This window comes from Leptodactylus fuscus, chromosome 5 (assembly GCF_031893055.1).
Source record: "Leptodactylus fuscus isolate aLepFus1 chromosome 5, aLepFus1.hap2, whole genome shotgun sequence".
Taxonomy (NCBI): Eukaryota; Metazoa; Chordata; class Amphibia; order Anura; family Leptodactylidae; genus Leptodactylus; species Leptodactylus fuscus.
In genome coordinates this window covers 153,501,079-153,517,682 of record NC_134269.1, presented here as the reverse complement: position 1 = coordinate 153,517,682, position 16,604 = coordinate 153,501,079, and the positions used below count along the sequence as shown (strand labels likewise).

Here is a 16,604-nt window from a genome sequence, read left to right as displayed (position 1 = left end):
AGTTTTAGACTAGGGATCTAATTAAAATATTTGCAAATTTAATCAGTGAAAGCACCTATTACCTCAATCAGAATAAGTGAATAAATTAGCTTGAATTAAAAAAACACTAAAATTTAATATAGTATTTCCTCCCTTATAAAAATTTTTCTAACCCCTTAAAGACCAAGCCAATTTTCATTTTCTGCATATCAGTATTTTCCTCTCCACCTTCCAAGAGATGTGATTTTTTGGGGGGGTTCAAAAGTCACCTGACGACTTATTTCAGGGACAAGTTGTACTTTGTAATGGTACCATTCAATATTCTGTACAATGTACTGGGAAGCTGGAAAAAAAATTCAAAATGAGATGGAATTGGGGGCAAAAAAAAAACAAAACATTTATATGGTAGTTGTAATGTTTTGATACCTTTTAAAAAATTAAAAACTGTGCAAAATAGAAAACAAAAATTATGTCGCCATGTTCTGACACCTGTAACTTTTTCATATTTGCAAGTATGGAGCTGGGCATGGCCTCTTTTTATGCGGGACAAGATGATGTTTTTATTAATACCATTTCTGGAAAGATCTGATCATTTGATCACTTTTTGTATTCAATTTTTTTAGTAGGCAAAGTGTGGAAAAAGTTAGATTTTTCCACACTATACCCTTCACCATATGGAATAATTATTTTAATAATTCGGGCATTTTTGAGCACTATGTGGACCCAAAAGTGTTTGCTTACTTTTTAAAATTTTTTATATGTGATCTAGGGGAATGGGGTGACTGGAACATGTCTTTTTTTATTTTTTATACTTTTTAAACCTTTTTTTTTCTTTTTAATATTTATATGGCATTGCAGCAGATTTACCAGTGCTGTCTTAGACTATCTTAGAGTATACCAGATATTTCACAGTAGCTGATGCTACATAATAATTCTGGTGCTACTTCAGACTGTCTAGTCTCACTTTACACCATATATTTTTTAACTTGAAAAATAGTTACATACTTAGTATGGTTGAAAAAAAGACACATGTCCATCAAGTTCAACCAAGGGATGAGAAAGGGTATGACAGGCTATACATTTCCATAAGATGCTTTAAAAAGGCAGCCGCTGGCTGTGACTGCTGAGATTAGTTCCTGGGGTAGGCTATTCCACAGATTCACAGTCCTTTACAAGATCCTTGTCTGCTCTTGAGATTAAACCTTTTTTTCTCCATTTGGCTGCCCCCTTAGTTTACAAGATTCTTGAACTTGTCCTACGAAGGACCTTTTACCACCTCCGCTTTCTCTGACTCTGTGCATGGTACATGAGGTGCTTCTACACTGATACCAGCACAGTTTTTTTTTGGTTTTTTTTTTTCTGTCTAGCTCCCACTATTCCAGTGGTGCTCGTATTTTCAGCACCCAGTATGTTAATCAGGTTCTCTACAGCCGGGTGGGTGGACCTGGACTGGATCAGACAGAATGCAAAGAATTGGAGTTGGTGGATATTGGGAGAGGCCCACTTTAATATACAGCAATGATCCGACACTCTTAGAACTTTACATAATTGTCTTGTGAACTGTTCTTATGATCTGTTTACAGTAAAAGTAGTACTGAGGAAAGGCTGAAAACCTTTTATAGTTAGTGTTTTGTCTAGTAAAGTAATTTGTGGTTTAATGCCACGTTTTTGTGAGCAATGGAGTTTTTTCCATCAACAATCTTGAAGTGGTTGGGAGGAAAATTTGATGTTACTGTGTGGGTGTTTGTGAACTTAATTTTATGGTTCAGATTGTGCACTACAATTATACACTGTGGTTTCTATGTTCTTTGTTTTAATCTATATTGGTGGTACAATGTGTCTTCACTGAAGAATTTTCAATGTTCAAGCATAGCTCAACATGTAGGCTCAGATTTGATTTTCCTTATATAGGTGTTAATTATTTTCACTCATATTTAGATTGCATACTTCATTTAATGTTGTACAAAATACTTGGATTGCTGCAGCCATTACTCCCTCTCCCCCTTTACTTTCAGAAAGAAAATTTAAATAAAATCTTACGTGGGACCGGAACATAACTAAAGGCTCGCAAGCCCTAGTGCTAAAGTTCTAGTTGTCCCCCTTTGAAACTTCTCACAACCACTAGCCTACATTTTAGCAGCATTTACATTTCCCTTTCCTTCTCTATCTGGGCGCTGACTGCCATGAAGACGTGTTCACTGTATGTATGTGTACACATGCTACCCTGTCTAGGTTCTCCCCCCCCCTCCCATACACACAGTAATCAGGGCCCCATTTCTGCCATAACTTGCCCCACAGTATCCCTTTTTGACTATATACAGCTAGGCAAAAGCTGTTTTGTTTTGTTTTTGTCATAAATGGGCTTATTTACTCCATTCTGACAGTGGAATGCTGTGTGTCATTAATACATTTATAATACACAGACTACCAGTCATCAAAGGAAATCAGAAGGACTTGGAAGAAGTCTATATAGCCTTAGTGTGATAAGAGTGACCTCTGTATCCCTATAGTTATGGCAGTGCTGTTGATTATTTGCTTGTCTGAAGAGGAAACCTGTTGACTAATAAAGTCCTGTGATTGCAGCAGCGTTGTCATCAATTCAAACAGGCAGTTTTTGCAGTGTACTAACACTAAGGGCATATATAATACGAGCCGGCAGGCTTATGGGCAGTGGCTGGGACCAGGCTGCACCTCTTCTGTAAATGATTACCTCTTGTTGTTATTTGTTAATTGATAGAAAAGCATAGGTCTGCAGTCCAAACAGCTGCTCTTCAACTCCTCTAGACTGACACTGTTGCCAGGTTTATTGTTTTATTTTTTTCAGTGATTTATAGATTTAATATAGTTTCTTTGTGATTACTTTTTCAGTAGTATTTAGTAGTCTAACCACCAAACCGAATGGCTGTTGCTACAGTAGATGGCTGAGCTTTCTCTGGATAAATTGTGGATTGCTCCCTTTGAGAGTTGTAATGGCAACCAAAAGTTATCAAGCATCTGCCCTTCTAGCAGATCTAGCTAACAAAACATACATCACAAAATATTTTGTGAAATTTGTGTCTGACATTTCAAAATCAATAGAAATAAAGCAAATTGAGTTATTTTTAATTACTACACTTTATAAAGGCATATGCTATCATACACAAACATAAGTAAAGTCCTGATGCATGACTTATCCTCACAACCACGAGCTGTGCTCCATCCTTACATTTTAGCAGAATTTACATATCCCTTTCCTACTCTATCCTGCTCCTAGACTGCCATGAAGGCTTATTCACAATATGTCTGCAGACACAAGCTTTCCATCATTCCTATCCCTTCTTGGTGCCCCCTACATAGTGATCATGACACAGTCTGCCCCCACAGAATTCCTCCTTGACTATATGCTACTGACCAACTGATATTTTTGCCATTAAATTGTGAATTTTCCCCTTTCTAACAGTGGAAGGCTGTGTATCATAAATCTGACTCCATCTCAAGGGCATAGATCTTAAATTTACAATGCACAGACTGCAAGCTATCAAAGGGGATCAAACAAGTTTATCCAGATTTAGCGTGGTGAGGATGACCTGAGAGCCCCCTTGGCTTCTGAACATGGTCACAGTTATGACTACCGTGACTATTCTAATTACCACAATTGTACATCAAAGCACTCTACAGTATACGAGTCTACTGGTCTTTATCTCCTGTTTATATTTTATGTTTCTAGACCTGTAAGTGATTCTTCTTATATTAATTTTAATTACATTAATTACATAAGTGGCATTTACCTTAATAATTTTGTGGAGACATTATTGTAGTTGTGTATAATTCATATTAAAATCTTTTTTTAATTTTTTTTTTATTTCTCTAGGATGCGCTCTCTGTGTATAAAGAAGCAATACTGAAAATGCCAAGGCAATTTGCACCGCAAAGCTTATATAACATGATGGGTAAGGGAAAAAAAAGAGTTAAAATGTTTACTTTGAAATATGTTTTAACATAGTGAGAAATGGCGTGTTAGCTGGAAAAAAATCATGCTATGATATAGGCAAAATTATTGTAAGTTTAATACCTTTATTGGCTAGACAGACGAAAATTACATTTTCAACTTTCAAAGCACAGAGACTACTTCTTCAGGCAATTAGAAATGAATGCTTAAGGGTAAACAATTCATGAAGTCTTATGTTGGTAAGATAAGGCAGGGCAATATAAGTGAGGTTATAAGGACTTAAAGTGGAACGCCCCCAGTACTCGTCTTTGGACGAGCACTATCAGGAGTAAGGGAGGCGTTCCTCCCTGCTCCCACAGTACAGCGCTATAGGCGCTACTGTGAGGAAGGGCGTTCCTGACTGACTGTAAGAAACACCCTTCAGACGGTGAAGAGCTACGGTACCGGCACCGATAGCTCTTCACCTGGGGCACAGATCATGAAAGCTGATTTCACTGCACTCGGCATTCTAGCGGTATATAAAACCGCATGTGCCCCAAGTGGTGAAAGGTCCTCTTTAAATGATATGGAATCAATCAGGTGGGGGGTTGAAGTGTGACCATGTAAGGGCTCGTAAATCCAGATGTTAGACTGAGTCCTTCTCTCAAAGATCTAAATCTTCTTTGCATAAAAACAACCACCAGGCTTCACACAGAACCTTTCACCTTCACCAGCTTCAGCTCTTTGCATAAATTAATAGGCACCGCTTTGTGGATTCTGTCACAGTTGGAATTTTTTCTCTAGCCCCCGCCATTCCTGAGCAACCATTGTAGTTAGTTTTGGTGCCTGATGTGCTGCTTAGTAGCTCTCAGGTGGGTGATGTGAGGCAGGGGCCGTAATTCAGAAACTCACTTAACAGTCATCACATATTGGTTCATGGGTCTTGACAAAAAAATGTTATGTACACAATTTTTCACATAGCTTTGTAGAATAAAATGGTACAGGAATACAGATGAATAATAGATTAAAATGCACATCCAGGTTATGCATTAGGCAGTGCATACTTACATTATAAAAATGTAAGACCAGAAAAAAACAGCTACTGAGAAAATTTCAGGGTTTGGAAAAATTCAGTGAGTTGTATGATTTATTATAGGTATTTTAACGCAAATAACAAGATTACAATGTGTTATAATATATATGCATGCTGTATAACTGTTTACACTGGACACGCATGTGGCAAGTTATGTCAGGACACTTCAAACCTCCTTAGAATTTTCCAGTCCTATTTTTAGTGTTTAAAAAAAAAAAAAAAAAGTATATTTTTTAGTGTTTTTAGTTTCTCATGTAGATACTGCAAAACCCATTTAATGTTTTATTCCCTAGAAAATAGTGTATAATTTATGAATAGTACCATTTAGCACTCTGAAAGTGTTAATCTGTCATATACATTTTTCCATTATTTCCTGCTACATACTGCATTTCTCTTTAGATTTCATAAATGTTATGACTTTATTGGCAAGCAATTTTCTTCACCTGCTGTTGAAGTTCCTGGTCTCGCATCTATGCAATTTTGCATTAAGTTTTCTTTATTTTATGACAATTTCTTTCATAGCCATGGAGTAGTGGTGAAAGTGAGTTAGTAATCAAGTTTAATTGATTAATACTCAGCAAAGACTATAATGGAGCGTAGCTTAGCCTCAAGGTGTTAGTTATTGATGACCTATCTTTAGAATAGGTCCTCAATATTTGATTGTGGGGGTCCAACATCTGAGACCCCAACAAATCAGATCTTTGAATGAGCTCCATACTGAATAGAGTAGTGTGTAGGGCTTTACTTGATATTTCAGCTCAGCCCAATTCATTTGGATGGGGCTGAGCTGTATAATGTGATCAATAAACGTGACATCATTGGCACAGAGAAGAGTTTTCAGCACTCATGAGCACAGTGGCTTCGCCACACAGTAGTCTCAAGTGTGGGGGACCCCTTCAGATCTGATGGTGATGACTTATTCTTTAAGATGAAAGATGTTTCTTTTTTTCTCTAGTAGGTTAATAAATTTAAGCACAGGAAAATCTGCATACAGGACCTGCAGGCACTTAGTCGTCAACATTATGATTGGTGTCAAGGTTAAGGTTATACTATGAGACACCATAAAAATTTAATTCCTTGCCAACCCCTTTAAGACATAAAGAGAAATTGAGTAAAAGGATAAGTTTCATCACTTTTGGAACCAAGGAACCATAGAAAGAAGAGCAGTAATTTCTATACTTACACAATAAGTAGTTAATAATTTTAATTAGAGATGAGCGAGTAGTATTCGATCGATTTGGTATTCGAGCGAATACGGAGGCAGAGTCTAAGATCAGACCATAGCAGTCTCCATTGTGGTCCAATCTTAGATTCTGCCTACTCACAGACGAGCCTCCGGCAGAACCAGCATCGATTGGCCGAATGCTGTACACTGTATAGCATTCGGCAAATCAACGCTGGTCAATGCATTCCTATGAGAAAAAGTCAGCTCCCGCATAACCGCAAGCTGCCAGCTCTCCCAACTAGCAAGGACGAGCCTGCTGCAGAACCAGCGTTGATTTGCTGAATGCTATACATTCAGTAGTCAAATATTGAGAAATATCGAATATTTCACTACTCGCTCATCTCTAATTTTAATCCTATTTATTATATAGATTTTTTTATTTTTGTAGTTAAGGAGACATTTAATAACAGTTATCTCAAACCTGGAAAATAAAATTTATGTAATTATATAATTGTAGTGCAAAAATATCTTTTTTTTTTTTTCTTTTTTTTTTTTTTTTAAACAAACTCTTTCATCGGATGACCACGTCTCTGTTCTTGTCAATACACTGCATTTATGAATGTTAGACTTTCACCTACTGGGAGCCATCACATCTAGACTGGAAATGCCCTGTTATTCTCTGTTCTGTGACATTAATCTTTTGAGTACAAATCAGACTGCGCATAGTGAATTTGGAGAGATTAATTTGTCTGGCAATACAGTGTGTACAATGAAGGTTAGAGCAAGCTTAAATGTATTAGGAAAGAAATATATTTTGTTTAAAGTTTCAATTAAAACTTGGGGTCAGAAGATGTAATGATCCCTATGGGAGTTTGTGTTCTTTAATGCCAAAATTAAAGATTGCTTAAGGATCAAGTTCAGGTTTAGATGTCTTTTCCTTTCCTGGAAACTTGATACTGTACGGTTTATTGTATTACATTGCATGTAAAACCACATGGGGCCACCTGTTACAGTAATTTGTGCTTCTACGCGTTTAGTGGTGCGAAAATGTAAGCCTTCTAGTTTAATGCTGTTCCTTTGTAACTGGAATGTGGGGGCACATCATAATTTCTGCTTTCCACAATTGAGTGATCGGATTTTTGTATGTCGGTAATATAGTTTAAAATCATAATATTTTCATTTTTAACAGCTAAATACAACTTAAAGAGGACCTTTCACCATATCTGGGCACAGGCAGTGTTATATACTGCCAGAAAGCTGACAGTGCGCTGAATTCAGCGCACTGTCGGCTTTCCCGATCTGTGCCCGGTGTAAAGCGCTATCGGTCCCGGTACCGTAGCGCTTTACAGTCAGAAGGGCGTTTCTGACCATTAGCCAGAGACGTCCTTCTGCCTCGCGGCACCAATCGCGCTGTGCTGTGGAGCGGGGAGGAACGCCCCCTCCCGCTCCTGATAATGCTAGTCTACGTACGAGCGCTGTGAGCAGAGGGAGGGGGCGTTCCTCCCGGCTCCACAGCACAGCGCGATTGGCGCCGCGAGGCAGAAGGACGTCTCTGGCTAATGGTCAGAAACGCCCTTCTGACCATAGAAGAGCTACGGTACCGGGCCGTAAGCTCTTCACACCGGGCACAGATCGGGAAAGCCGACAGTGCGCTGAACTCAGCGCACTGTCAGCTTTCTGGCAGTATATAGAACTGCCTGTGCCCGGATATGGTGAAAGGTCCTCTTTAACTTTCTCATATCAAGAACAAGATGTACAGAATTTGTTTTAGATCTTTAGTAGAGTTTATTTACTTTTTAGACCCATTTATAGGATTAATATGATTTATAAAACGTTTCCTAAAAGTCAGCCAAAAAAGAACAAATTCTCTTAAAGTGGCAGTACATCTAAAAATAAATGGTGAAAAAAAAATAATGGTCTGGATTAAACAGTCTGATAGAAAGGTAGCAGAGCATCATCTACTCCTTTCTTGCAGGTAAACCTAGTATTCCATTATGTTAAAAAGAGTCAGTCAGCGGAAAATAACCCCGTCAGTTTAGCCCCTTCCAATTGCAGAAAATTTTCCTTTCAGATTTCTCCTCCATTGCTTTTATGGAATTGTGAAATAGGAACTACTGGCTATTCTATAGGCTCATATGATCAACGTAATATCAAATGTGTATACTACTTTTTAAAATGCCTTTAAAAAAAAAATGTAGTTTCAAAAGAAGGTTTTTTTTGTGCATTTGTGTATTGTCATTTTTATTGGTAACATGATATTTTGATCAGTTTGGGGGATGTTGGTGACCAAAAAACGCAGATCCCCCCCCCCCCATTATGTTCATTATACAGGATTAATAGTATTTAGATTAAAATAGTTCTGGCATTTTTGGAAGCGACAATTACCTTTTCTTTTTTTTTTTCTTTTTTTATAGATATTTATTTGTAAATTGGGGAAAGAAGGGGGTGATTTTAATATTTTTAAATTATATTATAATTTTAAACTTTTCATTGTTTTATTTTTACTCCCTTACAGGGTTTGACTGCTTATACAATATGTTGCAATACTCCTCTTTTGTAGTAAAGATGTGCCATTCATTGATTCATTCGTTCACATTGTAATATGCATCTTATTGCAAAAACAGTATGCCAAATGTTAGTTTAATGGCTATTGCATCTGAATGTTGGCCATTTGCTAGACTAATATTACACCCTGTAATTGAAGATCTATGATGGCAGGCGGCCATTGATAGGCTCCAAATTGGCATGACATGCAATTGCCTCCCCCAACAAAATTTTTACATTAAACGTATTTTCAAACAATTTTTGGTAATTTTATTTTCCATGTCCCTATATTTAAAGGGATCTTGTCACCAGCCTTGGGGCTCCTAAACCAATGGATGCCTTTAAGATGATGTGATTTAGAACCCCAAACTTGGTCATCTTATTTCTAGAGATGAGCGAACAGTGTTCTATCGAACTCATGTTCGATCGGATATTAGACTGTTCGGCATGTTCGAATCGAATCAAACACCGCGTGGTAAAGTGCGCCATTACTCGATTCCCCTCCCACCTTCCCTGGCGCCTTTTTTGCTCCAATAACAGCGCAGGGTAGGTGGGACAGGAACTACGACACCGGTGACGTTGAAAAAAGTAGGCAAAACCCATTGGCTGCCGAAAACATGTGACCTCTAATTTAAAAGAACAGCGACGCCCAGCTTCGCGTCATTCTGAGCTTGCAATTCACCGGGGACGGAGGTTTCCGTCCAGTTAGCTAGGGGTTAGATTCTGGGTAGGCAGGGACAGGCTAGGATAGGAAGGAGAAGACAACCAACAGCTCTTATAAGAGCTAAATTCCAGGGAGAAGCTTGTCAGTGTAACGTGGCACTGACGGGCTCAATCGCCGCAACCCAGCTTTCCGTGGATCCTGAATGGAATACACTGTCAGTGTATTTCCGTATACCCGATATATACCCCCGATACCCGTTCCAACGGTGTGCCCCCCCACCTTCACCCCAGAAATACCCTGCAAGTCCCCTAGCAATAGAATTGGGGCTATATACACCCACTATTTTTGCTACTGCCATATAGTGCCATTGTCTCACTGGGAATTCAAAGAATATATTGGGCTTACATATAACTTCAATTCCAGGGAGAAGCTTGTCAGTGTAACGTGGCACTGACGGGCTCAATCGCCGCAACCCAGCTTTCCCAGGATCCTGAATGGAACACACTGACAGTGTATTCCCGTATACCCCATATATACACCCCAAATCCCCGTTCCAACGGTGTGCCCCCCCACCTTCACCTCAGAAATACCCTGCAAGTCCCCTAGCAATAGAATTGGGGCTATATACACCCACAATTTTTGCTACTGGTATATAGTGCCATTGTCTGACTGGGAATTCAAAGAATATATTGGGGTTACGTGCACCCACAATTTTTGCTACTGGTATATAGTGCCATTGTCTCACTGGGAATTCAAAGAATATATGGGGGTTACGTGCACCCACAATTTTTGCTACTGCTATACAGTGCCATTGTCTCACTGGGAATTCAAAGAATATATTGGGGTTACGTGCACCCACAATTTTTGCTACTGGTAGATAGTGCCATTGTCTCACTGGGAATTCAAAGAATATATGGGGGTTATGTGCACCCACAATTTTTGCTACTGGTATATAGTGCCATTGTCTGACTGGGAATTCAAAGAATATATTGGGGTTACGTGCACCCACAATTTTTGCTACTGGTATATAGTGCCATTGTCTGACTGGGAATTCAAAGAATATATGGGGGTTACGTGCACCCACAATTTTTGCTACTGCTACACAGTGCCATTGTCTCACTGGGAATTCAAAGAATATATGGGGGTTACGTGCACCCACAATTTTTGCTACTGCTATACAGTGCCATTGTCTCACTGGGAATTCAAAGAATATATTGGGGTTACGTGCACCCACAATTTTTGCTACTGGTATATAGTGCCATTGTCTGACTGGGAATTCAAAGAATATATGGGGGTTACGTGCACCCACAATTTTTACTACTGGTATATAGTGCCATTGTCTGACTGGGAATTCAAAGAATATATGGGGGTTACGTGCACCCACAATTTTTGCTACTGCTATACAGTGCCATTGTCTCACTGGGAATTCAAAGATTATATTGGGGTTATGTGCACCCACAATTTTTGCTACTGCTATATAGTGCCAGTTTCTGACTGGTAATTCAAAGAATATATTGGGGTTACGTGCACCCACAATTTTTGCTACTGGTATATAGTGCCATTGTCTGACTGGGAATTCAAAGAATATATGGGGGTTACATGCACCCACAATTTTTGCTACTGCTATACAGTGCCATTGTCTCACTGGTAATTCAAAGAATATATTGGGGTTATGTGCACCCACAATTTTTGCTACTGCTATATAGTGCCAGTTTCTGACTGGTAATTCAAAGAATATATTGGGGTTATGTGCACCCACAATTTTTGCTACTGCTATATAGTGCCAGTTTCTGACTGGTAATTCAAAGAATATATTGGGGTTATGTGCACCCACAATTTTTACTACTGGTATATAGTGCCATTGTCTGACTGGGAATTCCACAAATAATTTGGGGATTCATTCACCCTACATCTCAAGCTCTTGCCATATTCACCCAGGTTGTCAGTGCTGCACCAGCTCGTTCCCAGACAGCTCGGCCCGAAAAACACGTTACCTATATAGAGGATTTGGACAATGAAGACAACATGTTCTAAATCAAATGTCTGCACCTTCTCCAGAATTAAAATAAAGGCAGCGTTTAACTTTCAAATAGCACTGCACAAAGGAAGAGCTTATCAGCTTGTCTCATGACATGCTACTGAAAAGTGTCATTTGTGTATCTTAATGTAAATATAGTTGTATAAGCTTTTTGGGTTTTAGGCACTGCCAAGTTATTTATTACCACCCGCTCCCTTATAATGATGATGACGCCAAAGTCACTGTGGGTGTTCAGAGCTCACAGCTTTGGTTGACATTTGTCTTGCTCTCTGTCAGTACCAGCTGTCTTTTTGGATACCGTAAAGTTATGTTGACTTTATTAACAGCTATAGAAGCTTTAGCCAGGTTGTGAAGGTGTGTAACCCTAACAACACTAAGTGGGATACACATTAATAGTCAGTCTATGTACGCTAAACGTATCACTGAAGTAATTTTTTTTCCCTCTCCCCTAATATAAGAAAGGAACAGACATTAGACCTAGACCGGGGTTCGAGGCTTGTAAAAATCCAGTATTATTTGTTCTTCATGATGTGAAATATGTGTTGAAAAGCAACCCAAGATGAAGTCAGCCATGTGTGCCAGTGTGTTACTTGGCATGCCTTTGCTGGCCCCAACTGTAAGGGTCACTCTCCATTTCCTCCATTTTCCACTCCCCTTCACACCATTTGTGGTGAAGCAATGGGATGCACTGAAGTGCACCCTCTAGCCTCGTGTGGGACAGGGACATCAGATGCCACTCCAACCCCCTCGTCTTCCTCCGCCAGCCAACGGTGCGAAGATGAGAGGAGTGTGCTCTGAATGTTTTCTGCCTAGCAGAGGCTAGTTCTCACTTACGAAAATGGCCCCACTTTGACCTGTATATCAGGCACAATGGTGTAGGTTTCAAAGAAACATGGCACCAACAAGTTGGAAAACGTGGGCCATGCGTGGACCGTGTTTGAGTCTGGCAAGCTCCAGATCTGCTACCAGGTTCCAGCCATTATCACAGGCGCAAAAATGCCAGGCCCCAGGTGTAGCAGGGAAAAAAAAAATGCCATCTCAGCCAGGATGGCATCCCTGACCTCGGAGGCACTGTGCTGTCTGTCCCCCAAGCTGATCAGTTTCAGCACGGCCTGCTGACATCTCCCCATGCCAGTATTACAGTGTTTTCCGCTAGTAGCTGGGGTGGAGGTTGCAGCATCGTAGGGTTTCAGTCTACTCCTGCCATGAATTTTGGCCTGGGAGAGGAGATAGGCCACCCCAGTTTGCACCCGGGGAACAGACTCCACCACATTCACCCTGCCTGTCATTAAAGATAAGCACTGCAGCATCCCTGACCACAGGCGCTTGTCCAAGTGTCGGTGGTCAAGTGGACCTTGCAGCAAAGCGCGGAACTAAGGGCCCACCTGATGTTGAGTGACACGTGCTGGTGCAAGGCGGGGACGCCACACCGGGAGAAGTTGAGACGGCTAGGGACGGCATAGTGAGGTGCCACAGTTGCCATCAGGTCCGGGAAGGCGGGAGTTTCAACAAGCCGGAACGCCAACCTCTCCTGGGCCAGCAGTTTAGCGATGTTGGCGTTCTAGGCTTGCGTGGGTGGGTGGTTAGCGGTGTATTTCTGCCGGCGCTCCAATGTCTGAGAGATGGTGGGTTGTTGTAAAGAAGCGCCTGATGGTGCCTTTGATGGTGCAGGAGAAGGAGATAAGACAGAAACAGGGGAGGATGAGGGAGAAGTCAACAAAGTGGCGGAGGCAGATGAAGTGATGTCCTGGCTCGTCCTCTGGAGTGCATCGCCAGCACTGTGAGCAGAGGCAGTGGCATGAACGGCGGGCGACGTTTGTCCTGCCGTTGCTGCCTGCCACTGATTCCATTGCTTGGATTCCAAATGACGGTGCATTGAAGTGGTGGACAGGTTGCTCTTCTCAGGGCCCCTACTCGATTTCGAGAGGCAAATTGTGTAGACGACACTATATCTGTCCTCGGCGCATTCCTTGAAAAAACTCTACACCTTCAAGAAACGTGCCCTCGATGGGGGAGTTTTTCTGGGCTGGGTACAAAAGGGAACATCTTCGGACATTCCGGGTCTGGCCTGGCTTCGGCAAAGCAGCTGACCTCTGCCTCTGGACATGTCTCTGCCTCTAGCTACCCTTTTTGGTGCTGCACCTGCCTCAACATCCACACTACTTTCCCAGCTTGACATCCGCCTTGTCCAGGTGGGGTCGGCGTCCTCGTCGTCCACCACCTCCTCTTCCAACTCCTGTCTCGCCTCCTCCTCCTGCACAATGCGCATGTCAACTGGCTGCCCTGACAGCAACTGCGTCTCATCGTCGTCGATGAGGGTGGGTTGCTGGTCATCCGCCACCAAATCGGCCGGAGATGGAATGGAGGAGACTCTAGTGTTTGAGCATCTGGACACAGATACTCGTCTGTTAGGTCCGTGGAATCGCGAAATGGAGGGGCAGGTTGCGGTACAGTCAAAGGAAGGGAGAACAGCTCTGGGGAGCAGGGACAGTTGGGGTTATTGTTCTGGGAAGATTGGGAATTTTGGGTGGAAGGAGCACAAGACTGTTGGGTAAGAGGAGGTAGAGGCTGACTGGCTGGTGGACAATGTGCTTTAAGCGTTATCCGACAGCCATTGCAAGACCTGTTCCTGGTTCTCGGGCCTACTAATCTTTGTACCATTCAGCCTAGTTAATGTGGAACTTTTGTGCAAAGCGCAGAACTTAGGGCCCGCCTGATGTTAAGGGACACACGCTGGTACAAGGCTCAACTCACCCTAAGTGCCAAAAACACTGCTGGTGCAAGGCTCTACTCATGCCAAGGGCCTCAATCTCTGCTGGTAGCTCAGCTTAAGGTCCTGTAACTTTGTTTGGAAGGGCTCATGTTAAGGGCTAGAAAAGTGAATTTTGGAAGGTCTTACCACATCTCACACACACACACACACACACACACTCAAAATGACAGTTAAGGGTGAGGGCTTTTGGAATTCCCATTGCCTATTCCATTTGTGGTTGTCATGGGGAACGTGATTTAAAGGGGTGGTTGTTACTGTTTGTTGAGCTTAAATTGGGGTTTGTGTCCATCCATTTGGGGAGTAAAGAAGGTTTCCAGGTATTTTCCCACTTTGATAGAGGTTTTTTTGAATGTGGAAAGTGTGTAGTTGTTAGGCAGTGATGTTGGGGTAATAGAGGGTCTTTGGTGTGTTAGATGCCCCCAGACATGCTTCCCCTGCTGTCCCAGTGTCATTCCAGAGGTGTTGGCATCATTTCCTGGGGTGTCATAGTGGACTTGGTGACCCTCCAGACACGGATTTGGGTTTCCCCCTTAACGAGTATCTGTTCCCCATAGACTATAATGGGGTTCGAAACCCGTTCGAACACACGAACATTGAGCGGCTGTTCGAATCGAATTTCGAACCTCGAACATTTTAGTGTTCGCTCATCTCTACTTATTTCCATTTTTGCCTCAATTCAGCAGTTTAACACCACCTCACATATGAAGATTGTGCAGTTGGGTTGGTATATCTCACTTAACTGCACATGTGCAATGAAGCAGGGACTCCAGTTCTTGGTTTCAGTGGCCCAATGTACATGTTTCAGGAAACACCCACAAAAAGTCCCAGACTCATCGAGCAGTAGACTAAACTTCTCAATGAAGGTATGAATGATATGATGTGTGCAGCCCTAAAACACTGCAGCATAAAATGTAATGAACATGAAAAACCTAAAAAAAAATCCTGATTTGTTGTGCCTTTCACTTGCACCCTAAGCGTCATACTATACTGATATATTCTGCTCTGTAGGGGTCACTTTATATTAGTTATCTCATTGTCATAGCCAGAGCCTTTATATCGATCACACAGGATCCCATCATTGGCAGAAGGTAATGGTCACAGCTCACCCCTACCCCCTCCCTGCACAATAGTCTATGTTCTGGTTTATCACTTCTTGTAGATAATTTCCTTTCTCTATTTTAAAATGATGAATTATTAAAAAAAAAGGTATGTTTACTGGGGAAAAACTATAATTAATTATAAAGATTGCAAGTTCCATATTTCTATAACACAGAACACTTCAGCAATAGTTAATGTGAATGGTAAACTAGTGATACTTATAGTTGTAATAGAAGGCTCAAGGCCACTTGGTTTGCATTTTACTCAACTGGGATAATAGTGTACCAGTTGTTGTACCAATTGTAGCTTTCATAAAATTACAGCGTAGTGCCAATACAATCATAACTGGCATAATGCTAATAAAATACCATTACTTATATCTCTCCATGTATTGTAGAGAACATATAATTGTCTCCAAACTCAGCCCAGTGTGTACGCACTTCTGAAAAAGTACCGTGAGCTCCTAAAGTAACATTATGGGCCCATCATTTTTGTTTTACAAACCGTGATTTTTGGGTCAACCAACTTATTATCCAGCTGATTCATAACCAGGGTAAATCCCAAATGTTTAAAACAAAGCTTAAAAAAATGACGAACAAAGGACTAAAATAATACACAAAGCAAAAAAAATACATGACTGGAACAAATGTAACCATCACACTACAGTTTTCGACATTCTGTTGAATTTCTTCTTGATACCAAATAGTTTTAAACATTCAGCTGAATGAATAGACAGTACTTCAGTATGAGGGATGACTTATGGTGCATGCTCTTCTAAAGTAGTAAGGTAGGACCCTAACTGCACGTCAAATCTAAGCTTTATGAGCAGGGAAAAAATAGCTGATGTCAATAGGAAAGGAGATGAAGAAAAATTAGTTTTAGAGTGTTTATGATTTTTTTAATTCAAAGGGAGTTTTTAGGTAGCTTAGGCTAAGGCACCATGTAGTGAGCCCCTTCGGGAAAAAACGCTGCAGAATGCCTCACTTTTTTTTTTTTTTTCTACACAGTGCTTTTCCCAGAAAGTCCTCACCGTTTTTCTTCTGCAGATTTCTGCTTCTATTATACCTATATGGAAAAGCAATAGAATATATAGTTATGGTTGACATGCTGCGATATGCAAAAAAACACAATGTTTTTTGAAATTGCAGAATTTTCGCTGTGGATACTTTTCTGCAATTTGTGGATGAAATAAGCCAGAATCCCATCCACGTGGCAGGTACTGTAAACATCGCAGTTTGTGCTGCAGTGTCTCCACCACGGCCAAATCGCAGCATTTACTCTACGTGGGGTTCTAGCCATGAAGGGTTTTTACACCCCAGTAGCATATCTTTTATCGTGTGTAG

General features: G+C 41.0%; 1 protein-coding gene across 3 annotated transcripts in view; it reads left to right on the top strand.

Annotated features, from left to right (window-relative positions):
- Positions 1 to 16,604, top strand: part of TMTC2 (transmembrane O-mannosyltransferase targeting cadherins 2) — a 231,649-nt gene that overhangs the window by 144,670 nt on the left and 70,375 nt on the right. For all 3 annotated transcript variants that reach the window (XR_012716117.1, XM_075274524.1, XM_075274523.1), the window contains one exon: positions 3,830 to 3,908. Coding sequence is in view for 2 of the 3 variants with exons in the window: in XM_075274524.1 (XP_075130625.1) it covers positions 3,830 to 3,908 (79 nt within the window). In the remaining variant the exon portion in view is untranslated. The remainder of the gene's footprint in view (positions 1 to 3,829; positions 3,909 to 16,604) is intronic.